This window comes from Eptatretus burgeri, chromosome 15 (assembly GCF_056783735.1).
Source record: "Eptatretus burgeri isolate ZD-2024b chromosome 15, Ebu_testis_v1, whole genome shotgun sequence".
Lineage (NCBI taxonomy): Eukaryota > Metazoa > Chordata > Myxini > Myxiniformes > Myxinidae > Eptatretus > Eptatretus burgeri.
Window position 1 is genome coordinate 32,863,161 of NC_140975.1, and position 27,724 is coordinate 32,890,884.

Genomic DNA, 27,724 nt, shown 5'->3' on the forward strand with positions numbered 1-27,724 from the left:
AATGAATATTAGTAATTTTTAAGTTATTCCTGATCTCCATGAAATCAATTCTTGTGACTTCTTCAAAGCAGCAACTTGTTTAACTCCTTGTATAATAGGTCTTGTGACACTCCTGGTCTAATTTGGTTCCAACAGTGCATCTACTTGTCAAACTTGTGCCACTGGGCCCAGGTTTTTCTGCATCCATTTCCTTTGTTTCCTCCTCTCCTTTGTTCTCCAAACAGACAAACAGACAGACAGGTTGACTGTGCTGCCCCTAGTGTTGTGACAGACCATTACTCCATCTAGTGGTGTATGTCATAAATAATTAATGACTTCAAATAGAGAACTGTAGGACATGTTTTTTAAATTAAAACCCAAGCATATGTTTGGATTATCATGACAATAATTTATTTTTGAATAAAAAATGTACTTATAATTATTAATTTATGAGAAGAATAATCGAAGTTGTTACATAACCCCAGTTAATGCCCCCTGCATATTCACCATTTTGGTCAAAGTGGCATTTTCAACTTCCTACAGATAGAAACATATGCATTTATCAGGCATTCTGATAACAGATCCTTAAATTTCATATGCCAGTTTATAAGTATCTGCAGTATCACTTTGCTGGAGTGTTCAGTTTCAGATTTATAAGCTCATGAATATGAAAAAAGTGAATAATTATAAAAAACGTGCATGTAAATAAAAATTTATTTTAATATGAAGCCATGGGCGTTAGATAAAATTATTCGGTCAGTAGACACATCTTATATGAGGCAATCTTTCGAAAAAAATTAAGATCCTAAACCCCGAGCCACATGGTCAAACCAGGGGACAAAATTGGTCCATTTTAGAGCCCTCGGAGGCAAGGGCTTATGCTAAAACTTTTATAATTCATCACAACTGTATTATGCCAACAAAAATGTATCTATGGATAGATAATGACCCTATAATCACTGTGTTATGAGGAAAAAATTCTAAGTTCCATATTTTCAGGAGGGCTCCGATAGTTTTACCTTATTTTAGCTCATTCTGGCCCAAAAGCCATTTTTAGCTTCCCATAGAGTGAGAAATATGCATCCCAGAAGCTATCTGATGCCATAATTGAAAAATTTGGATGCCAATTAGTAAATATTTGCAATATTAACTTTCTAGAGGAGTCCATTATAAAATTATAAGCCCCTGAAGTTGGAAAAAAAAATGCGTTTTTCACTTTTGGCATTTTTAGGGCCAAATTTCAAAGGTCTCTTGAGATAGATATTTTTTCAACTATGAGGAATTGAAAGCTAATCATTTGCATGGTGGATAGAGCCACATAGATCTACATTTAAGAATTTTTCCAGCAAAATCTGAGGAGGTGACCTGGGGAGGTTTTTGAAATTTAGGTGAGTTGGCACGGAATGACCCAGATGTAAGATGACCGATGGTATATGACAGGGTGAAAAGAGCAGAAAGAGGAAGTGAAAGAGCAGAAAAGCAGGTTTTTAGGACTTGTGAGTTAATGCCCCTCCATTCCAGTTGCAGAGTCAGAGTTGAGGGTTCCCAGAAACTTTTTCACCATTTCAGGTGTCAAAGACACATAATTCAGGAGCAATTGGGTATGACTGGGAAGGATAGTTGCAGAGAGGGAAGGTTAGGGAGACAAGATTTTGAAGCAAACACTGAATTGAGACATTCAGCCTAATCACGAGTGGAGTCAGCTGTGATGCCATTTGAAGTGAGGAAAAGGATGAAAGGGGAGCATACATCAGAGACGGACTTGACATGATGCCACCAGGTTTTAGATGAGAGAGACAAGTTTGACAGTTCAGTCTTGAGATTGGATAGATGTTGTTTTCTGACTCTCCTGAGAGTAGACACACTTGTGGGCTTTGTGGAATGATCTGAGGTTGTCTTTGGTTGGATTTGCTTTGCAGGAGGAGAATGCAAGTTGTTTAAAATCAAATGCCTCACCACATGATTCAGAGTACAAGGAGCGTAAGGATGGGTAAGATAACTGAAGACTAGATGGGATTAATCTGTGCATAAGAAAAAGCAAGTTTCCGTGGAACAATTCCCATGCTGAATTAATATTAGTGATGGTGGATATAGGAGACCAGTACTAAAGTGTGATGGCTTCTTGCAGTCCCTGTCAGTTTGCTTGAATGAACTGTCAGACTCGCCGGTATAGAGGCTGTTCTCTGAGAACGGCCAAAGAGATATTGACTTCGCTAGCACATGATCAGAAGAGCCAATTGGGGCAGAAGACGAGCAAGATACATTCCCAGGGAAGTTGGTCATCACCAATTCCAGAAGGGAAGATTTTTCCATTGGGAGAAATCTGGGTGGGAAAGGTCACATATTGAATCAGACCCATGGAGTCACAGAAGTCCTTTGCAGAAGTGCCATGGCTGGTGAGAGAGGTACCAACACCCAGCTAAGTAACATGGTGACACTTGAAGTCACCACATATGAGGAAGAGAGAGTTGGGATGAGTGATGAAAAGTTAGTCCTTGTCATGAGAGAGAGAGAGAGAGAGAGAGAGAGAGAGAGAGAGAGAGAGAGAGAGAGAGAGAGAGAGAGAGAGAGAGAGAGAGAGAGAGAGAGAGAGAGAGAGAGAGAGAGAGAGAGAGAGAGAGAGAGAGAGAGAGAGAGAGAGAGAGAGAGAGAGAGAGAGAGAGAGAGAGAGAGAGAGAGAGAGAGAGAGAGAGAGAGAGAGAGAGAGAGAGAGAGAGAGAGAGAGAGAGAGAGAGAGAGAGAGAGAGAGAGAGAGAGAGAGAGAGAGAGAGAGAGAGAGAGAGAGAGAGAGAGAGAGAGAGAGAGAGAGACAGACAGACAGACAGACAGACAGACAGACAGACAGACAGACAGAGAGAGAGGAAGATGGAGTCATCATGGTTGAGAGGATGGTACAACACACAGACAAACATGAGATGAGAATGGAGATGAAGTCGCAACCAGTGGTACTTCTGGGGTTTGGGGGGGTGTAATAGCAGTACATGGAGAGTGAGAAATTGAGTTTTTGATGTAAAGCGCGACTTCGCCACCAGCACGGAGTTCAGGTCGATCAAACTAGAGGAGACAATAGCCAGGGAGAGACACAAAGGAGTCAGGGATGTCCTGTGGGAGGAAGGACTCAGTTTCGCAGACGATGTCAAGTTTATTGGCAGCAGCCTGGATTGAGGAATCTGTCAGGCTGGAACGGAGGCCTTGGATGTTTGAGGTCCACAACACCAGGGACAGGGAGAGAGGAGCTGCTGATAGGACATAGGAATGTGGAAAGTAGCAAGGAGAGGGTGTGGGTCGGGGGAAAGCCGAGGAGGGGGCGAAGCTAGGAGGTGCAGGGGTGAAGCTTGAAGGAGGAGGAGTGGGGGGGGGGAGTTGAGAGGGGGAATTATGATGGGGGGCAGAGGTGGGGGATGGTACCGACACGGAGGGGTTTGACACCATGAATGGAAGTAAAGGGTAAATGTTTATCAGGTACACGCAGCCTTTGCAAGTTGCATCGCATTTGATGAAATTGGTTGGTGTTCCTGAGGCTTGTCATAAGGAGGTGGTGTGGAAGAAGGAATACCAAATTCAAAGGACAAATAGAACTATTATTCAAATATTCCCCAATAATATTTGACCTCACGCATATAGACTCAGTGTACAAAACATTAGGAACACCTTCCTAATAGTGAGTTGCACCCCTCTTTGCCTTCAGAACAACCTCAATTCGTCGGGCCATGGACTCTACAAGGTATCAAAAGCGTTCCACAGGGATGTTGGCCCATGTTCACACCAATACTTCCCACAGCTGTGTCAAGTTGGCTGGTAGTGGATCTCTACTCCGAGTAGCTTGTTCTGTCTCATCTGACAGATTCTCAATTGGATTGAGATCTGGTGACTGGGTAGGCCACTGCAGTAAGCTGAATTCAATGTCATGGTCACGGAACCATTCCTGGACAATCCTTGCCTTGTGGCATGGGGAATTATCCTGCTGAGGAAATCCATTTGCAGATGGATACACTGCTGTCATGAAGGGATGCATTTGATTGACAATGATGTTCAGATATCCTGTGGCATTCAAATATTGCTCCACTTTTACCAAGGGGCCCAATGTGTGCCATGAAAACACACCCCACACCATCACACCACCACCACCAGCCTGAAATGTTGACACACAGCATGATGGATGCATGTACTCATGTGGTTTTCTCCATACCCTGGTCCTCCCATCAGCGTGAAACAGCAAAAACTGGGATTCATCAGACCAGGCAATGTTTTTCCAATCCTCCGGTGTCTAGTGTTTTCGCTCCTTAGCCCACTGCAACTGCAGCTTTTTGTTTTTTGCTGAAAGAAGTGGACCTCTGTACGGTGTCGGCTTCCATACCCCATTTGTTTCAAGGTACGACGAGTTGTGCATTACTTTACGGGTCTTTCGGCACCCAATGTTGTACTGGACTGTCAGTTGACTAATTGCAGCCCGTTTGTTGCTCTGCACAATTAGTGTCAGCCTCCTGTGGTCACCTTCATGAATGAGTCGTTTTTGACCAACGGCCTGCCATTGGCTGGAAATCCTTTGGGTGGTGGACCATTGTTGATAAACACGGGAAGCTTTTGAGCATGAAAAACCCAGCAGCACTGCAGTTCTTGACACACTCAAACCGGTGTGTCTGGCACCTACTACCCATACCCCATTCAAAGGCACTTAAATTTGTCTTGCCCATTCACCCTCTGAATGGCACGCACACACACACACACACACACACACACACACACACACACACACACACACACACATACACACACACACACACACACACACACACACACACACACACACACACACACAGTGCACCTACCGACGATGGTGGCGAAACTCTGATGATGGAAAATACTTCATGATGGCAATGTTGATGAAGCTCTGGGCATTTCCAATGATTGATAAGATGGAGCTCAAGTCTGGTGTTCGACCATGTCCATTCAGTTGTGTCGGGGAGCTCTGTACACAGCAACAAGCAGTAAAACGTACTTCTATCGTAAAGAAAACTTGAAAATGATCTCCATAAAGAATGTTGGCACAAATATAAATTGTGAGAAAGGAAAATTACTGTTCCAATTCAACTCGAAAGCCAGCCATAAATTCACTGTTGAGATCTCAACATTCAATCGAGTTATGTCACATATTATTACTGTTCTTCCAATGTGTCCACCCATCTAATCCTCTGAACATGTTCAATAATTACTTTCACAAAGTGTAACATCTTGAGTTTCATCAACAGCCAATGGCCTTGTCCTGAACATACCACGTTTCCAAACTCCGCCCCCCCCCCCGCCCCTGAGAGCCAAACTGAATATACTCTACTGGGCCAAGTCTTTTGTTTACCTCTGTGGAATCCAAAGTTTTCACCATTATTTGAATCTCTCATGACGATGGCCTTGAGGTACACACGCTCGCCTCTGAGCCCGCCGGCATGAGTTGGAATGTCAGCCCAGCTATAAACTGTCATCATGGTGTCTTGCATACTGGGTGAGGCATCAACATGTGTGTGCCGTCCCTCGGTTGGACGTTAAACAGGACAACCCGTCTGCCAGCATTAGTTGGTGGATAGTTAAAATCACTTAAAAATAACTGGAATGGCACTCGGTGGAGCACGTACCTCCCTCCGCCAGGCTGATTAGTTTATGTTTTTGTATCCCACTGATAGGCCGGATCTGTATTCGGACCTTAACCAAAATGAAATCGGCTTGTTCTTGTCACTTAACCAACTCATCTACTAATTTTCGTCCAAATCCATCCACAGTGTTTTGAGATATTGTGCTATACATCGTTTTTAGCCCTATCTCGCAATGGTGAATAATCACTTTAAAAATTCCAATATCCAGATTTTCACCAAAATCAAATCAATTCGTCCTTGTAACACACCCAACATGTCCAATCAGCTTCGTCTGAATCCGTCCACAACTTTTTGAGATAGCCTGCTCACATTCAAAAAAAACAAACAGACATACAGGGGTGAAAACATAACCTCTGTTCACCTTTGGTGGCAGAGGTAATAAATACATAGCATTTTATCATACTATTTATTATAATAAAAATTATCATATTATAATATTATCATATTATAATAAAAATACTATTTATCATTCCCTTGTGAAAGCATGCATTACATCTGGAACTATTCCATTCATGAGCTTTCAAATAGATTTACAAACAAGCTTTGTCAAATCCACTGGGGTAAAAAGTGGACTTACAGCGATGTACAGTTCTGTGGGAATCCCGTTCATGTTCAGGCGAAGAGGATGGGATCTGTTGATGTTGGTGTTGAATCGGGGAGGCCACGGACGTGGAATAGAGCTATTTCCCTTCCCGATCTCCCAGTAGGAATCAAACACCTTCTGAAGGTCCCTGGCCAGGCAGCTGCAGTTGTATATTATGATGCCAAGCTCCTTGACCTTTGAACCACAAAGATAACAAGAGTGAGAATTGCTTTACATGACATGTCCTCCACCGATGTGATAGTTTCTAACTCTTAAAAGGGCATAACTCTGTGAAAAATTGACGAAACGCCCTGAAACTCGAAATAATTCTGTAACTTATCATAATAAAGCCATGTACCAAGTTTCAGTTGAATATATTGTTACGAATTTACCGCCCGCCCACCGGACGGACAATTCAGTCGCGACCTTCCGGAACAACGCCGGAAACCAGTCACGGGTGTGCTCCAAACGCACACCATGGCCTAGTCAATATTCTACCCGCGCGCGACAGGGTCAATCGCAGAATTATCGATATACCTAAGTATTCGCGCGGGCAGACTACCGAGAGACCGTACCTCGGCGAGGTCTGCTTGGACACGAACCGCTTAAGCGGTTCGTTCCGTTCTGGGATAACCGAGCGGGGTATTATCGCGAGACCTCGCTTGACCCAATTCTTTTATCGGCTATTAAAAAGCCCGCTATTATTCCGAAAGCAAGATAGCAGTTCAATTGGGGAAAAGGGACACGACGAACGGGTTAACATTCACACAAGGACATTTATTTATAATGCACACGTAAACAGGGATGGAATGAATGGGGGAAGGGGACAAGACACGAGCAAGGTAAAAGCACTACAACCGTCTATGGTTATTATTTACAAACACTCACACATTTCTACTTGCGGGACATTGCGCCACAACATTCACACAAATAAAAGCAAAGAAAGACCCCCTCAAAGGCAAGGGAGTCAGACTGGACCCGTAGGCCTTTATGTCCAAGGAGCCTGGTTGACCGAAGGGACTCCCAGAGGCCGCCGCAGGTTACCTCCACCCTCGTGGTGACTTGGTTGGGCGACCCTCGATGGACCCTCTCAAGCAACTCCACCGACTGACTGCTTCACCCAGACCGAGACCTCCACCGACCGACTGCTCCACCCAGACCGAGACCTCCACCGACCGACCAACAACCAACTCCCTTCGCTTCTCGACTCGGTTCTCTCCACGCAGCTCTGCTACGCTGCGTCCAGCATGCCCTTTTATTCCCAACGCTCCCGCCCCTCCCCTCGTGGCCCGCAGGGGAAGAAGAATCTGCTGCCCTGGCCCTAAGGGGGTGGGGCGCCGGGCCCATTTTTCGCCCAAAAACAGGCCCCCACCCTACATCACCTTTGACCCCTGGTTCAATCTGCTATTCCCCCGTCCCGAAGCGTGGGAAAGCAGGAGGGAAAATCCCATGCGTGGTGTTGGAGCTCGTTCTTCTTTCTCCATGGCAGACAGTTTTTGATGCGGAGAGGGTTGTAGCGTGGGTGTGGAGAAGGTGATTGGTGGTGTGGTTGTTGTAATGGTGGCATGGTTGGCGTTGTGTGGTGGTCGTGAGGGTGGTGTGGTTGGGTGCTTGTAAAAAAGGTGGTTGGTGGTGTGGTTGGTTCAAAATAACGATAGCAAAGAATAACGGCTAACTCAAAGATCACAGCCCTGATAACACGAATAAACCTCTTTAGACAACGGTGGGAAATCTATCTGAACGCACACTTAGCGATATAACTGATCTTGGGGATATCCTTTTTGGTGTCCTGTGAATTTCCACAGCCGTAACAATATTAAAGGTATCAGGGAAAAGTGTGAAAAACTACAGGTGAGACGGACGGTCAGACGGACGGATGGAGAGTAAACAAAAAATCCTCTCTGGTAAAACTGGTCGGGGACAAATAACTAAGACCAAAGGAGGGCTATACAGTAGTTTGTAGGAAACTTTTTCTGAGAATGCTAAAATAAAATGATAAACTATTCTTAATTGCTGGTAAAACATGACATCATGCATTATAATAAATGGCACATAAAAAATAAACACAATGCTGATCTGGTCTTATTTCATGGGAATATCAAATACAAAAATAAGATAGCCTTGAGATGAGATCAGACTCAGATTCTTAGTGGAAGTACAATGATAAAAAAAAAAAATGTGTAAAACTTTCTGTAAAGGAGAGGACGTGAGCATTTCAATGGCATTCTCAAGGAAATTCCAACCATGCCTTGAGCCTTGACTAAACCCTTTATAAAGTTGATGAATCATGATCAAGGGGCTCAGCACAAGGGAATTAATCTTCATTTACACTGCAGACAAGGACAGTGAAGTCGTGAGAACACAATTTGAACAAAGGGAATATCTGTTAAGACATAAAACTCCAAAGTGTAGATGTCTTCCCCAGTTTGGACACTATTTATCAAACAGCTATTAAAACATTTCTCTCACTTTGAAACAATGCTTTGAATTTAGTTTTATAATGAACCAAAAAACGAAAAGGAGTGTGAGGGGGGGGGGACACAATAACCTGGATAAAAATATGGACTTTAAGGGGGGGGTTAATGAGTATGGATAGGGCATGGATAGAACAGACTGAGGAAGTTGGTTCCAGAAGGGCGAGTAAGAGGAACAAATGAGTGGAGGTGAACAGTGATCCCTGAATTTGAGAGTTTAATAAGAAGAGAGTTACTGGCAGACTGCGTGCAACCAGCAGAGAACTGGGGTGGACAGAGCGAGGGAGGGGTAGAGGGTGCAAGTCTAAAAGGAAGCGGTCAAAGACAGCAAGACCATCGACCTGTTTGTGATGCGAGATTGACAGGCCCAGAGTTCAGCTTCATCCTGAGAGATTCCAATGATTTGGAGGGCCTTTATGTCCACGGCATCAGGAAGTACAAGGTTTGAGGCAGGGAGTCAACCCAAAGGGAAGACCAGTACCCCATACAGTTGTGGATGACTACCTTGTGAGCTGATAGAAAGATTTGCCAAGCAAAGCTATTGTACAATGGTGGAAGACAACCTGGACATATGTTTGCACAACAAAGATCATCGCTGATTGTGAGGCCCAACGTTTGAATGACTGAACTTCTTCAAGAAATTTGCAAAAGAAGTAGATGGGAGGGTTCTCCAGACAGTCCTTTCGGAGAGATAGTGAGAGTGTGAGATTTGTCAGGATTGAAAGATGTATTGAAGTGTTTGACCAGCTTGTGATTCCATCAAGGTCTGCACAAAGGGAAGAGGCTGCTGCCTGCCTATCTGAAGGATGAGGGATGTTAGCAGAGGGTGCAGTCATCAGGAAATAGATAAAGGAGATTTTCCAGAGTCAGAGAGATCGATGATGAAGATTAGAAATAGAACTGGGCCCAGAACACTGCCTTGGGCACTCCAGTCTTGACAGGAAGAGGAGATGAGGGTATCTTGGCAACATATTGGCTACGAGAGAATATGAAATCAATAACCATGTGTGGAGGTTGTCTTTGGATGCCGCAGGCAGATAGTTTGGAGATCAAGGTGGGGTGCCAGACTGTATTGAATGCTCAACATATGTCCAAAGACACGGCTCTGAAATCATGTCTGAGATTGAGGGACTCCATCTAATGATAGGAGAGCAGCAACACCATGTTCAGGGTAGAGTGACTGGGTGTGAATCTGTACAGATGGTCTGAGATCAGGATATGTATGTATGTATGTATGTATGTATGTATTCATATATATATATATATATATATATATATATATATATATATATATATATATATATATTATTTTGAGGGTGCGTTTGCACGTGCACGACGAGGCACCTCAATTCCATGTTCCACAAAGACCATCTCTGGCACAAAGCTAAGTGCGGGATAAAAGAGGTATTTTTCTTTTATTATTCGGTTCCCTTGTCTCCTGGTGTTGGCTTAGTGGGTAGGGTGGTTGGCTTGGAATCCTGGGGTCCTGAGTTCGTGCCCTGTTGTCACTGAATTAACACCAGGGGGTGTTAATTCAGTGTTCTACTATATTCAGTGTTCAGTGTTTAAAGATTTTATATTGTTCAACTATATATACAGTGTATCAAAATAAAGACCAATTACTGCACCGTATTCCCAAGAAGGAAGCCAGACATAACAACACACACACACACACACACACACACACACACACACACACACACACACACACACACACACACACACACACACACACACACACACACACACACACACACACACACACACACACACACACACACACACACACACACTCAAATTGTACAGTATCGGCTATTCCTGAAATATAATATAATTTAAAGGATTGTTGTTAATGATGTTAACCTCAAAATACAGTTCCCTTACCGAAGGAAAGAACCGTAACCTGTAAGCAAATTGATGGTTTCCCGACTCCGTGGATCATCAGGTGGGCATCGATCTTCCTCGAGGTTTCGATCCTTTCAGCCCAGAACCTCTCCAAACAGCGGATCCACAACTTTGGTAAAGGATCCACATCAGTAGATCCACAACCTCAGTTGCGTCCATGCGGTCAGTCAACCCATCAATGCAACATCACTAATTATACTTTACTCGCTGGAGGATTTAATGCAGTGATCTTTACGATTGTTTGACAGGGGGCCACTTTTGCCGATAAGACATCAGTGTGAGAGCCGCCACCACCTGGAAGACTCCATAATAGCTGCGACTCGGCTCTGTCTCCACATACTCTTCTTCATTGTGGTTAACTAGGCTGCAAGTGTAATTATTTATACACTGCAACCATATCCTGATGTCATGATGTAACTTTTATGCTTCACGTTGGAACACTCATTTGAAACCATTGGGTCAATTTGATAGCATTTATGGCGGATTATGTTGGGGTGTTTTCACATTTGTGTATTATCGGCTGCACGGCAGGGGCCGCACTTTTGGCCACCAGGGGCCGCCAGTGGATCGCGGGCCGTCCAATGAAGAACAGGGATTTAATGTTATCACATAGTTACAACTCCCATCACACATTCTATTTTATAATAATATGTGAAATCATGTACACCTTACCATATATATAACACATCCACCAACAAGCTTGACCATGCCACTAACCTCGGGATCAATTGTTCAAATATTCAAACGGTTATATATAAACGGCTTTTTACCGGTTTTCTTGTCTCCTTGCAACCACTGAAATAGGTTTGAATGGTGTCCATATATATAAATATATATTGTTATGGATATGGCCCTTATTAGTCTACTAAATATAGGATTAGCTCAGATCCCCCATTAAATGCATGTTTAGCTAGGTTGTTCGGTAAAATGGACGTTACATGTGTGTCGGGAGGAGTAAGAGGCTGTTTATTGTTTGTGCGGTGGCGGTGGATCGAGAGCTCCCTCTTCTTCCTTTGCCTCTCCGGACGATAGGCCCCGCTCAGTCGGCTGAGGGGGAGTGGCTTGGAGAGGGAGGTGGTGCTAAGGGGAGGAGCTAGTGGCTTCAAGGCAGCGAACGAAGACCTCATGAAATGGTTCAGTTTTGGGGAAACACGGTTTCGAGGCGTGCTCGGGTTTCGAGGCGAGAAGGAAAGGAAAAAGTGGTAAGAAACTGAGAGGACAGAGGTGATTCTGCCGTGAGAGAAACGGCAGTCGGCTTTGAGAGGAAGCGAGCGAACAAGGAGGGACAGTGTTGAATCTACCGGGAGAGAAGCTGAACCTGAGCGCATCGATTTCTGATTTTTTTGGCATTAAGAGAGGCTGCCTGCATGTCGAGTCTGCCTTTTTGGCAGTAAGAGAGGCGGCCTGCACGTCGAGCCGGCGATCGACATGTTCAACCTGCGTCTGGCCGCGGAGCCTCCGTCCTTATTCACCTCACGGCTCGACACGTTTGTCGATCCACCTGCGGAGCCCGGCACCTCGATTTGGCCTTGTCTGGGGAGCAGGCCAGGCCTGGAATTGTATGCTGGACCTTGAGAGAAATCAGCTGAAACCCATCGTCGATCTGGTGGTCTTGTGCCGTCGACATTGCGCGGGGCCAGAACACGCTGAGGAGGGCGTGCACACGCGGTGCCTTGAGAAGAAAGAGTACGGCGCCACCATCTTGCCACGTGGCGTGTCTGAGCTTCGGTTTGAATCAGTGGACATCGGCTTGTTACGAGTGACATTCGTGCTTTTGACACTTTCCTCTCGTCCATGAAACACCACCAAGTACTCTGTCTTGTCTGCATGCTGTCTGTCAGTCTTGTCTGCACGTTGTTTAAGCCACATCTCGGTCGGGACCCCCTCAAAACCTGTAATCCGTAGTTCCCTAGTTAAGAATGGGTTAAAGATTGTTAAAGTTAAAGAATGGGTTAATAAAAACATTGTCGTGAATGTTTTGCTTGTGTTGTGTTCCCCGGTGTTTCCCAATAAATCTGGTTGGTTCATATGAAGTTGCCGCGATGGATTAATTTGTGTCACGTCGAGGAACGATCCGTTCGATTGGCATATAAAACCAAAATGGTTGCAGACTGGCAGAAAACGCTCGGCATCTGACAAAACCAGTCTGCAACCGGGTTCTATTTCCCCAACTGATAAGGTCCAGGATTACGTTGGTATCGTGATTGAAGACGCGTGACCCAAGGCCTGTGCCGAGCCAGCCGGCGTTATAAACCCCGGAGACGGCTGGAGTGGGTTGAGAATCCCTCCATCGCGGATCCTTAACAATATATATATATATATATATATATATATATATATATATATATATACACAGACATACACACACACACACACACACACACACACACACACACACACACACACACACACACACACACACACACACACACACACACACACACACATATATATCTTCTTCTTCTTCTTCTTCTTCCTTCGGCTGCTCCCGTTAGGGGTCGCCACAGCGGATCATCCGTATGATCCGCATAGTGATTTGGCACATGTTTTACGCCGGATGCCCTTCCTGACGCAACCCTGGTTGCCTCTTACGACACAGGGATATGGTACACTTATTTTAATCAGGGTATACACCGGCCCAATACACTGGTACTCACTTCGCCGACCTCGGAAGGATGACAGGCTGAGTCAACCCCCTGGTGTATTAATTCAGTGGCCCAACGGGGCTTGAACTCAGGACCTTTTGGATCCCAAGCGCTGCCCTAACCACTGCGCCAACACCAGGCTCAATATATATATATATATATATATATATATATATATATATATATATATATATATATATATATATATACATATATATGTATGTATATATATATATATATATATATATATATATATATATATATATATATATATATCCATATATATATATATATATATATACATATATATATATATGTATGTATATATATATATATATATATATATGTATGTATATATATATATATATATATATATATATATATATATACATATATATACATATACATACATATATATATATATACATATTGTTGCGGTATTCGCGCCCGCCGGCGTGCTGGACGGCCACGTAACTCGAATCGCGGCACGTCGCCCACCCCGGACGGACAATCCAGTCGTGACCCTCTCGGACTAACGCCGGGAACCAGTCACGGGTGGACCTTTCGGTCTCACCGCGATCGAGCCAATCAGCCCCCGCGTGGGATAGGGTTGCTCGCCAAATTCGACCTACCTAAGTACCCACGCGGAGGGTAGACCGGGCGATCACACCTCGCCGCAGGTCGACTTCGGACACGGGCCACTTAAGCGACCCGTTCCGTACTATCAGAATAACCGAGCGGTGTTATCGTCGACCTCGACGGTTCGATTAATTATCGGGCGTACTCAGCCCACTACCAACCCTTTACGTGAAGCAAGATGAGGGTTCAATGGGAGAAATGACGAAGCGAAGCGGGAAACAGTTCAACACAAAGCACATTTATTCGCGACGAACGGAAAGCACACATATTCAATTCCACCAAAAGCACACAAAAAAGACACAATGCAATTTACACAAAAAGCAAATATAAAAGCGAAAACACAATGCAGAGCTAATACCGACTACCGAGCACACGGCAACACTTATACAATTCTACCTCACAGACGGCGCCGACAACACATACCCAAAACCAAGGAAAAGAATACCCCCAAGAATGAGGCGGGCCTGAGGCCGAGACCCGGTCGCGCCTACCCGTCTGGTGATGAGACGCGGAGCGGCGATGGCGCCCCAACTCCGCGGACCTCGCGGACAGTGTCTGGCAGGGGGTGGGAAAGGGGCCCCCTTGGTCGCACTATCTCAGCGCGGGGGGAAACAGGAGGGGGTTGCTGATGCTCGGGGTATAGAGGATCTTTATTATCCCTGGTGTGCGTCTCCACCTCGGCCAGGTCGCGCTGTCGGCCTCCCTCGGGTGCAGCTCCCTGCACGATGCGAGCACCCCCTCGTCTGGTGTCGCCGCTTTTCCACAGCTCGTCCCCTCCGTTCCGACTCCAACGCACACGACGAGCAGCTCCACCGCCCGCGAAGTCTTGACCCTCTGCTTCCGACTCTCCTACTCTCCGCCTCTGGACTCTCCGACTCTCGACTCTCCTTGACTCTCCGACCGACTCTACCCTGGACTTTCCGACTCTCCTGACTGACGAACACGGTCCTTTTATCCCCCCGTAGCTTCGCCTTTGACCCCCTCCCTTTGACCTTTCACCTCGCTCCCCATTGGCCCGAGAAAAAGTGGGCGTGAAGGCTTTTTTATCCACAAATTTGCATATATCGATCGTCCTGGAGGCGGGGCCAAATCGCCCCTCGCTCACCGATTGGACGGCAAAAAGTGGGCGTGTGTCGTTTTTGATCCGTTTTTGAAGCACAAAATCCGTGATTTTGTACACGCTGTTCGACGCGCGCCCTGCACGAGTCCAACACTGGTACCCACAGCGGGGCAAGAACGGTGGCGATGCTACGGTTGCGAGGTGTGACGTGAAGGTCGTGGCGGTTGTGGTGAAGCGGCGTTGTGGTTGGTGGTTGATGTTGTGGTTGTGGTGGTAATCATGGCGGTTGGTCCAAAATAAAGATAGTAAAAGAAAAACGGCTATCCTGAAGAGTCGCAGCACGCATAAATGACATGTATTCCCACTAGACAACGGGTTTGGGCCTAACTACACATGCACTTACCGAGATACCTCACCTAAGGGACCTGAATGGTGGTTTGCGAATCTGGTAACCACAACAATATATATGTATGTATATATATATATATATACATATATATATATGTATGTATATATATATATATATACATATATATATATATATGTATGTATATATATATATATACACATATATATATATATATATATATATATATATATATATGTATATATATATATATATATATATATATATATATAGTAATGCATTTATATAAATATCTCGTTAATAATATTTTTTACTCTTTTTATTGTATTTCACTAATTCTATTTAGTGTTGTTTTATGATGTTAAACAAAAGTTGTTTTAATCTGCTAACAGTTGACTTCTTGTAATCTAATGACAAGTTCGGTGCTGTGTGTGGTTGCTCTCACGGTCCCAATGACTTTACCTGCAACTGTACCATTGAGTAGAGAGCAAAAAAACAAAAGTACTTTAACGATTCTCATAAAATCACATCTCATTGCACAATAAATTAAAGATTTTATATGGGATACAAATTATAAGACAGCAGGAGTTGAGGACATGAAAATCGAGAAAAACTTGACCAAAGGTGGTGGAAGAAGAAATGCGGGTAAGGGGATTAACAAGGGCAGATGCAGGAAATAGGGTAAAGTGGAGAAGAATGTCACGGAGCCTACAAGACTAACCCCCGCTCTCGTGGGGAAAATGGCCTTTAAAATGCCTGTTGTTGTTGGTGTACATGCACAGTTAAATTTACTTGTGATATACCTGAGTAAAAGCCCTCCAGTCCATATTTGGACTTCCGATAAAAATATGCTGCTGGTCGACCACCCAGAGTTTGCTGTGCATCACTCCTCCAGTCAGTTGATGCATGTGTAATACTCGTACCTGCACACCTGAAGAAGGAAAAGCACCACATTCATCCAGTGGAGACCACTTGAGTAGTTCACACCTTTTTCGTTAATGAATGAGCAAAGATTTTCCGAAGAACAGACATGAATTAAAATTACAGCACTGTTGGACCCAGCTATTCGTGGGGGATATGTGCCTGGAAAATGCTGCGAATGGTGAATCCGCGAATAGCAGAGCATTGTTTCAATGGAAAAAGGGGGGATAGATTCCCGGCGTTTTGTGATTTATGAAGGAAAATCAAAACTTCTGCGAAAAACTACAAATATGGCCCGCGAATATAACTGTGAAACCCCGAAAAAAACCTCCGCAAATATGCCTGCAAAAAAACACGAAAACATCACGAAACGTGAAGTACTTTCATCAAGTAACAAACAGACAAATAGGAGTGAAAACATAACCTCTGTCCACCTTCGGTGGCGGAAGTAATTCTATCACATCAAAATAATTTTCTTCAAAGGGACATTCTTCAAAAAAACAAACAAACAAGCAGTCATAGACTGGTACTTACGAAATCATCAACTTGACCTCTGACCTTGTCTAATAAAAGCTGTCTCTAGAGAAGGTAGCGACGCAAACCAGAAGTTTCTACGATGATTCTGTACCAAACCATCAAAAATCGTAACGTCGACCGAAGCAAAAATCTCCATTTCTCCACACAATTATTTTATCAGAGTCACAAAACCATAATATTCAGCCATCCACCAACAATCTTTACACAATCCGACGGATTAGCGAGTCAGGCATGCAATGATAACCTTTATTGGGATAAAAAAAGACTTTTAAACACCATCTTTATCGAAAACACCGTCAGCGTGCACACGCAAAACCTTTACGTGGTCAACGCCGCCTCTGCTCAAGTGCACTGCACCATGTGACGACCCGTGACGCGCGAGTGAAATATTTTTTATACCATCTTAAAACGTCTCCAAAACATCCGATTTTTACCAGAATTTCGACAACGGTGTTTTAAGCGTCCTAAGCGATCGCAAAAACCGAAGACAAAATTAAAATCGAAGTTAAAACGAACTCGTAACGTCGAGCAAAGCAAAAATCTCCATTTCTCCACACAATTATTCAATATTATTTTCTCAAAGTCACAAAACCATAATATTCGGCCATCCACCAACAATCTTTACGTAATCCGACGGCTCAGCGAGTCAGGCATGCAACGATAACCTTTATTGGGATAAAAAATGACTTTTAAACACCATCTTTATCGAAAACACCATCAGCACGCACACGCAAAACAATACGTGGGTCAACGACGCCTCTGCTCGAGCGCACTGCATCATAGGACGACCCGTGAGGCGTCGAGTGAAATATTTTTTATACAATCTTAAAACGTCTCCAAAACATCCGATTTTTACCAGAATTTCGACAACCGATCTTTAAGCGTCCTAAGCAATCGCAAAAACCGAAGACAAAATTAAAATCGAACGTCGAGCGAAACAAAAATACTCCATTTCTCCACATTAATTTACGGAATCATGTTTCACCTCACTGTGACCTTGACCTTTGACCGATTTTGACCAAAATCTAATCAGCGCTAGCCATCACCCTCCTGAATCACGTGGTGTAATTTGACATTGGTCACTTCTTCCGTTCTTGAGTTATAATTTTTTTTTGATGTTTGACCTCACTGTGACCTTGACCTTTGACCGATGTTGACCAAAATCTAATCAGCGCAAGCCATCACCCTCCTGAATCACGTCGTGTAATTTGAAATTGGTAGCTTCTTTCGTTCTCGAGTTATCTGTACCAAACCATCAAAAATCGAATGTTTGACCTCACTGTGACCTTGACCTTTGACCGATTTTGCCAAAATCTAATCAGCGCGAGCCATCACCCTCCTGAATCACGTGGTGTAATTTGACATTGGTAGCTTCTTCCGTTCTCGAGTTATCGTGCCTACAAACAAACAAACACACAAACACACACACACAAACAAACACACAAAGAGGACGGAAGTCATCAATAAAGATTTCGTAAGTAATAAATAAAAATAACGCTGTGTCTCACCTGCTGCTGTCATGTTGGCTAAGTCGGAGAAGGTGGTTTTCATGACATCACTCGAGATGGCACGAAATACCAATGACTTGGAAGGAAGCGAGAGCAGCAGTCGAAACATTTCTTCACCCTAAGACAGGAAATTGTTTTGGGTGCAATTATTTCCGACAATGATCATCGTTTCATCTGCAATAACATCCCCCTTCGATAATTCTCCAGTATTGTATTATTGTGTTTACACTGACACCTACTTCCACACCATTGAATTTCAAAAGACACCACAAAATAAATCAAACTATGTGATTTTGCAACCTTATTTGACATGAAATGGCCGTTTGACGCATCACACACCTGTTGCATCCTTTCCAAACAACAACATGTAACGCAAGTGGTCTCACAAAACCAGATAAAATAATAGGAGGTTCAGGGACAAAAATGCAAATGTGATTGATGATATTTCTAATATGCGACTTTCAAAATGATGTATGAATGCCAAATGAGACCTTTTGCGCATGTGCGGTGTGTACGTTTATACTAATTTGGTTCGGCTCGCTGGGCACTTTTAACCTGCCGTTGCTAGAGCAAAATCTGTGATTCAAATCGTCTTTTAAACATAATTTTCAGCAATTGGATGAAAGAGTGGCAATTTCAAGATGGTTAACCATAATTGTTCTGTTCCTGAATGTAAAAAAAAGACTCACAAAAATACAAGGAATTCGAGAAATATCCATCTATGAGAGGAGTCTGGTTTGTACCATTTCCTGTTAATACAATTATCGAGTGGTGATGGTGGTTATAACACACACCCACACAAACATCCACATAAACGGATGTTTGTCCTTTGATGAAGAGATGCAAAAATGTCGTATAATTTATTTTGTGGCGCCGGAACAATACTGTATGTATATATATATATATATATATATATATATATATATATATATATATATATATATATATATATATATATATATATATATATATATATATATATTGTTGTGGTTGACGAAATTCGCAAACCACCATTCAGGTCCCGTAGGTGAGATATCTCTGTAAGTATATGTGTAGTTAGGCCCAAACCGTTGTTTAGAGGGAATAAATGTCATTCATTCGGGCTGCGACCCTTTTAGATAGCCGTTTTTCTTTTACTATCTTTATTTTGGACCAGCCGCCATTACTACCACCACAACCACCACCAACCACGTCTCAACAGCCATCACACAACAACCACCAACCGCAACGCCGCTTCACAACAACAGCCACGACCCTTGCCGTCACATCTCACTCTCGCAACCATCGCATCACCGCCATTCCCGCGCCGCTTGTGGGCACCGATCCTGGACTCGTACAGGGCGCGCACCGAGCAGCGGGTGCAAAAACACCAGCCTTTCCGAGAAATCGGATCAAGAATGATTCACGCCCACTTCTGTTCCGTCCTATCAGCGAGCGTGGGGCGATTTGGCCCCGCCTCCAGGTGCGTCGGAGTATAATCGCTATATGCAGATTCGCGGATCAAAAATCATTCACGCCCACTTTTCCTCTGCCCAATGGGGAGCCAGCCAGAGGTGAAGGGTCGAAGGTGAAGGAGCGAAGCCCCGGGGGCTATAAAGGGCCGCGTTCGCTCGCCGACAAGGCAGTTGTTGAGGGAGTTTCTGAATCGGGAGAGAAAAAGAGTTTCTGAATCGCAGTTGGACGGAGTTGAGAAGAGTGGAGAGTGGGGGAGTTGGAGAGTTGTGGCGGCGGCGAAGGCAGTCGAGAGGGCGCTTGTGTCAAAGTCGGGGAGCTGTGGAGAGGGGAGGCCGGTAACGCGACCGAGGTCGCGGTGGAGACGCTCGTCGCGGGACCCAAGCCAGCGAGATATCCTCATTCCCCCGAGCATCAACAACCACCTCCTGTTTCCCCCCGCGCTGAGATAGTGTTAGAAGGGGGCCCCGTTCCCATCCCATTCCAGGCAGTGCCAGCGAGGCCCGCGGAGTCGGGGCGCCGCCGCCATCTTGCGGCTCATCACCAGACGGGTAGGCTCGACGCGGTCTCGGCCCCAGGCCCGTCTGCCCCCCTCATCGTTGAGGGTGGTCCCTTTTTCTTTTGCTTTGAGTATATGTGTTGTCGGCGCCGTCTGTGAAGTAAAACTGTATAAGTGTTGCCGTGTGCTCGGTAGTCGGTAGTAGATCTGCATTGTTGCATTTGCTTTTTGTGCAGAATTGAGTGTTTCTTCTATTTTTACATTTGCTTTTGGTGTATAATTGTATATGTGTGCTTTCCGTTTGCCGCGGAATAAATGTGCTTTATGTTGAACTGTTTTCCCCATTTCGCTTCGTCTTTTCTCTAATTGAATCTCCATCTTACTTCACGTAAAGGGTTGGTCGTGGGCTAAATACGCCTAATAATTAATCGAACCGTCGAGGTTGACGATAACACCGCTCGGTTATCCCGATAGTACGGAACGGGTCGCTTAAAGTGGCCCGTGTCCGAAGTCGACCTGCGGCGAGGTGCGATCGCCCGGTCTACCCTCCGTGTGGGTACTTAGGTAGGTCGAATTTGGCGAGCAACCCTATCCCACGCGGGGGGCCGATTGGCACGATCGTGGTGAGGCCGAAAGGCCCACCCGTGACTAGGTCACGACGGGATTGTCTGTCCGGTGGGCGACGTGCCGCGATTCGAGTTACGTGGCCGCTCGCACGCCGGCGGGCGCGAATCCGCGACAATATATATATATATATATATATATATATATATATATATATATATATATATATATACATACATATATATATATATACATACATATATATATATACATATATATATATATACATACATATATATATATACATACATATATATACATATATATATATATACATACATATATATATACATACATATATATATACATACATATATATATATATATATATATATATATATATATATATATATATATATATATATATATATAAATAATGGCTATCACAGCCCACAAAACTCCCACTCCCTTTGCCTTCTTCAAACCATGATTAATAGTAAATCTCATAATTTCTAACCTACCCTGTGCAATGTGCATTGACAAGCCCCAGATATGACCTTCCCATCGGTGTTAAGAAGCACGAAGGTTTGGGAAGAACACGCTCGTCTACGAGCCCTCGGGCCTTTCACGGACCCACACGGTTGAGAGTTTTTGCAGTACCAGATGAAATATATCAACTTTTGGATGAGTTGATCAGACAGTTCTCCAAATCTTTCGGTGTGCAGAGGCACACTTCTTTCTCACAGGTATGTTTCCAGTTAATTTTAACTTCTTTAAAAGCTCGGTGAGCCATTTCATGCTGCAATCCTTATCTGGCCCATATGATACACGTCGAGGCCTCTCCGACGGACTTCGTAACTCGAGGTTTCTGTGCATGACTGTGGCAGATTACGTCATTTCAAAAGTCACGTATTAGACGTTCACTACCGCTAAACTCGACTTCAACCAACCTTTTTATATTTTTTATTTATATTTATTATGCAGTACTGAGTTTTATATGGACACTATAATTTATATTTTATGTGGATTCGTCAGGTATAATTAGAGGACCATATATTATACTTGACAGCCCCTTCCTCTCCCTTCCTCATCAGCACCATGCACACATATTTAACACCTCAACATCCGCCCTTTGTCTTCAACACTTAATGTACAAAGCAAAACAAAAAGATTTATTTTCCCTTACAAAATTGAATCATCAGAGGAAAGGTAGGCTGGAAAAGGGTTGGCGGGATAGGTTATAGAGGTATTTGCACTCGTCTTTGAGCTATCAATCTCTGATTGCTCGTTTTCTTGTTTATCTTGTCATTATGACTGACTGATGTACCATACTCTGTTATGGAGTGTTGGTTCTACTTAAGCAGTTTCTTGGCCAAGGGCTGGGAGAGGGATAGCAGTTTCAGTTTACCATCCCATCTCCCAGCAGTAGTTAGGGCAGGAATTTGTAATTTGTTCATGGTGCTGGTGATATCTCGCATACTCTTCACGAAAGACACATTGGTATCTTTAAACGTCCACCAACGAATGCTGGATGACGGGACGCCCGGTTCAACATCCATCCGAGGGATGGCACACCCATTAATGAAATCACTCTGTCTGTAAAACACCGGGATGACACTTTATAGCTGGGTCGAGATACAAACCCAGGCGAGACAGCTGAGAGACGAGTTTGCGTAGACTTAGGTTACTGTGTCAGCCCTCTGTGACATCCACGATTAAAAGGAAACAGTTTTAACAAGCATGTCTTTGACATTTTAAAGATCGTTTTTGTTTCATTTCCATTACTATTTCAGACTGTAGCTCTAATTTAAATAGCAAATACTCTCAAATCAATGGTGTGGATCGTATCGAACTTGAAACAATTAAATTGCTCCAACCTAGCACTCTATCTTGAGTGATTTTCTTGACTACAAAAGAACATTGCTGACCAGGTGAGCAGAGCTGTCGTTGATGCCAATGTCTTGACCCGCCATTGTCCAGTAAAAAGAAGCGACGTCCAAGCGACTGCGAGCCAAGTGCAGCAGGTGGGTGAAGCCTTTGTCCAGTGGGGTCAAGTATGTTGCATTTGCTGGGAATTTCAGTCCAATCGGGATGCTCTCCACCATCTCAAAACTTCAAGAACAACGACAACACGTTTTTACAATCATCACACAAAAATGGAGTTATGTGTACGTGGGTATGTATGTCCACTCTGTACCCATTAGTTGGACAGCTGGCCTGACTTGACCCACAATTGTAACCTGAACAATATCATGCATCTGCCATTGTGTGAAGGCCCACACGCCTCAGGCCTCTAATGTCAGCCCATGGCCCAGAACAATTGGAATTATTTGAGCTATGTACACATGATGTATTATATATGCACATAAGCAGTATAGGTATGTTTTTACTTTATGTATGTACCCTGGGATATTAGCCAGCACTTGTGAAGTGAAAAGCTGAGTCAAGCAATCGGTACCATACGTACGTACGTGCATGTCTGAATTTCGTTATTCCCTTTACTCCGGAACCGCTTGATGCATTGACACGAAATTTTCAGCGTATGTGCGACGACTCGTGCGGAATGTTTTAATGATAATTATGTCGCCATAGGTCACGTGGTGTGGCAGCCATGTTGGAAAAAATGGGAAATGTTGAACCTCTATCTCTGCAGCTGCTCCATGGAAAAAATTGAAACTTGGCACTTGTCAAGTACTTCCCAAGGGGAATAAGTGTAATATATATATATATATATATATATATATATATATATATATATATATATATGATGTCATAGGTGCTTTTGTTTTGACATCATAATTGCATGAAAAGTTTTGAGGGTCATCGAGGGATAAATTGGTCAATAAATAAAAAATGATGACGTCATAAGCCATGTGGTTCGGCAGGCTTCTTTTTTTTTTAAACATTCAAAAATCTTCTCAGCAATGGCTGAACAGATCGAGGAGAAACTTTACAGGTATGACGCCCATCCAAGAACAAAAAGTTCCCCACCTATGATGTCATAGGTCACATGGTTTGGCAGCCATATTAGATTTACCCAAAAACCTTTAAAAACCCTCTTCTCCAGAATGGATGGACAGGTCGAGGAGAAACTTCACACACGTTCCCCAAGCCTAGGGGACACCAGGGTGTTCACGAATAAATAATCGGTCACATGGTTTGGCAGCCATATTGGATTGAAGGAAAATATTTTTAAAAAATCATCTCTCTTGAACCGCTGCATCAATTGACATGAAACTTCAAAATTATTATTGAGTAGTGATGGGGAATAAATGTTTTACATTTCAACATGATGAGACACATGGTCTGGCAGCCTGTCCAGTTTTTAAAAAATATTTAATTAGAATTATTTAATTTTTTGATCTGAGTTTTATTTTATTTTTTATTTTTGAATAAGGTTGACTTGGCTGCACCTGGATGGGTTTGAGGGTACAGGAGTAGCAGTTGAAACCCAAATACTATCCAGGTTCCTTCTGATGACTTCATCCTTGCTTTTTACTTGTTGAGACTCCTGATAACTCCATGACAGTACATGTTTTATTTGGTCTTCCATTTGAAATTAATTTTTTTAATTACAAATTTGCCATCACAACAGTTGGCTCACACCAAGTCATTCATAAGACTGCACGGTGTAAGTGTTCCATGAATACCATCCAGTTACTTGCACAATCGAAATCGAAGATTCACAAGTATATCAGTTGGTCTGATCTGTGATTCTGTCTTTTGTCTGTCTGTCTGTTTGTCTGTATGTCAATCACCTGCAAGTCACAATTTTAAACCAATCTTCATAAAACTTCATGAAATGGTAGAGTTGGTCATAAACAAGAAGCCTATTGATTTTGAGGACCTGTTGATTGTGAGGTCCAAAGATCAACAACATTGTCAATTTTCTAAAATCATCAACATTCATTTGATTGACTTGAAATGTGAAGAGGATTTGTACATCACATCAGTGAATTCAACCACCAATTATTTTTATGGTCAAATTTGTTTTTGGGATTTTACAAGTGTCGTGCTCCATGCAGCGTCTTTCTTGTTTTTTTGTTTTTTTTTACTTTCAGGTGCAATTGCGGCAGCAGTCTGTTGCCTATAAACTGCCCAAATTAAAGGCCCTGTCACACCTTGACGATTTAGCGAACGTATGCCTGACGTATGCAAAATTGGGCTAAAACGCCAGCACACGTCGAATACGTTATGGGTAAGTTTGTATACGTTAAGAGCATGCTGAAAAACACTGCTATACGTCATGGTACGCTGGCTTTCATCGTTGTACTTTGCGGTTGTCTTCAAATTTTCCATGCTTGAAATTTTACGACGTATGCCAGCGTATGACTCACATGTTCCGCTACGCTGGCCATAAGTTGTAGGCACGTTATGCGATCATTGACACACGTCGAAGCACGTTACTTGTAAGTTACTCATAAGTTGAAACACGTCGAGGTAATGATTAGCGTACCGAAACTTATTTATAACCTATGAGTAACGTGTTGTAGGCACGTTACACGATCGTTGCACCCACGTCGAGGCACGTTATGCGGTCGTTGACACACGTCGAGGCACGTTACTTGTAAGTTACTCATAAGTCGAAACACGTCGAGGTAATGATTAGCGTACCGAAACTTATTTATAACCTATGAGTAACGTGTTGTAGGCACGTTACACGATCGTTGCACCCACGTCGAGGCACGTTATGCGGTCGTTGACACACGTCGAGGCACGTTACTTGTAAGTTACTCATAAGTCGAAACACGTCGAGGTAATGATTAGCGTACCCGAAACTTATTTCTAACCTATGAGTAACGTGCTTTGAACCTATGTGTAACGTACCTCCAACGCATATTGACGTATGTAGACGTACTTGATTGACGTCTTCCAGACGACCACAGAACTTACTGAACATGTTTCTAATTTACAGCTACCGTATAATGGCGTATTGGCAGCGTTAAAAAACAACAACAACAACAACAACAACAACAACTTCAGATATTTCGTCACGTGCCTTCACGGAGCCAAGGAGAAAAAAAGAAAATGTGCCTCGACGGAGAAAATAAGTTTCGGGTATGCTAAACATTACCTCGACGTGTTTCGACTTATGAGTAACTTACAAGGAACTTGTGTCGACGTGTGTCAACGATCGCATATCGTGCCGACAACTTATTGCCAGCGTAGCGGAACGTGTGAGCCATACGGCGAGTACGTCGTAAAATTTTCAGCATGCTTGAAATTTCATGACGTATTAACCGTACCACGAAATATGACAGCGTACTTCATCGTTTTTCAGCGTGCTCTTAACGTATACACAACTTACCCATACCGTATTTGACGTGTGCCAGCGTTTTAGACACATTTTTCATTGGTCGGCATACGCTGGCTAAATCGTCAAGGTGTGAATGCGATGTTGACACTTCCAATTTTCAGGCGGTTATGATTTAAATCGGCGTGCGGCAGGTTTTTAACAGGCTACGCCATGAGTTCGTCGGCGATACGTGCAGCGTGCTATGCCTAAGTTAAACTATCGTTGGGCATAGGTTGTGAATGCCGACAACAGGCTAAGCATTCATTGGTAAAAGTTATCTACAAGACAACGAAACGTTCTGTGCCCGTTACTAATATGTTATGCATACGACCAAAACTTTTTAAAAAAACATCAAAATTTCAGCGTACGCCAACGTTTTACATACATTTTTATACGTTGCCATTGCTGGCTAAATCGTCAAGGTGTGACTGGGCCTTAAGAGCTGATCAATTTGTGTAAACAAAATAAGGTTTTGTGTGTAATTTTGGTTTTAGTCCGAGTTTTCAAGGCTGAATAGTGTGAAAATACAAAAGGGTCGCTCATCATTCAGACGAGCTTTTCTGCTAGTTCTTACAACTGCAGTAAATGATTAAAAATTCTCTATAAAACGAAGCATAACAAGAAGCCTGGTGTATGGATACACAATAATTGGAATCCATCCATCTCTACACTTTCAAGTATGGTGGAGTTTCTAAGCAACAACAAACCCTTGGATCAAAAATATAGGTTCTCTATATATTGCCGCCATAATAATGTTATAATTAATTTTACAAAGCAGAAGTTGGGAAAGCACAAGTTTACTGTCATGAGAAACAAAGTAAGGCTGACATTTCAGGCATTACCCTTCGTCAGAGCAAAAGCAATGTTATACTTTGGCACGATAGCAAAAGCTCAACAGCGATGCTATAGTTACAAAAGAGTCAGTGAAATTAATTGATGTTATTACATCGTTATAGTTAAGACCATTTCTTGTCACAAGCCTTTTTCGAGCTTGCCGTCCGAGCTTCACTTCCATTTCCTTTGCTTCCAATCACACCTTTGGGAGAACCTATTACACATGCAAATATGGTGGTAATTTTTACCCACACGTCCTTATACTCTCCTATCATCCTCTCTTCTCTTCCTTTCTTCAATTTAAAATCATTCTCAATTTAAGCCCTTGTCCTCAGGTGCCCCTGCTTTTGAAACACAACCAGCTTGCAACCTGCTGGTGAGGTTACTGTCTGCATCCACAGCTTACTTTTCCACTTTGATCAAGAGAGTACATTACACTCTTTACCAAAATGGAATCTCTACTTTTCACATCTCTTGATCTCTGAGAACCTCAACTACCACCACATTGATTGATTGGAGGTCAGCTCACTGACACTCCAAGGCATTGCAGTGAAATCATTCTGTTAAACTACAGTCATCGCTCAACCTCTTGCTTTCCCAACTCACTATCCTTAAAGGTTGCTCAATGACTATTTGACATTATCATATTTAACTTCTTGCATGCCAGATTCAGAGGACTGCCAAACAGACGCCACATCTCGGAATGAAATCAGGCAGACTGTTGTCATTTGCAGTCCTTTGTCTCTCTCAGTGACTGGTCAATTATAATGCTAAGCTTCAGATGATGAAAAAGCTTGATATCCGTTCCTCATAAAC

The 27,724-nt window shown here is 43.3% G+C and overlaps 1 protein-coding gene across 3 annotated transcripts in view; it reads right to left on the bottom strand.

Annotated features, from left to right (window-relative positions):
- LOC147011870 (5'-3' exonuclease PLD3-like) overlaps positions 1–27,724 on the bottom strand; it is a 52,041-nt gene that overhangs the window by 16,150 nt on the left and 8,167 nt on the right. For all 3 annotated transcript variants that reach the window (XM_085857339.1, XM_085857338.1, XM_085857340.1), the window contains 5 exons: positions 22,707–22,890; positions 18,264–18,381; positions 16,101–16,228; positions 6,202–6,402; positions 4,809–4,948 (listed from right to left, as the gene is read on the bottom strand). In XM_085857339.1, the coding sequence (XP_085713465.1) occupies positions 4,809–4,948; positions 6,202–6,402; positions 16,101–16,228; positions 18,264–18,381; positions 22,707–22,890 (771 nt within the window). The remainder of the gene's footprint in view (positions 1–4,808; positions 4,949–6,201; positions 6,403–16,100; positions 16,229–18,263; positions 18,382–22,706; positions 22,891–27,724) is intronic.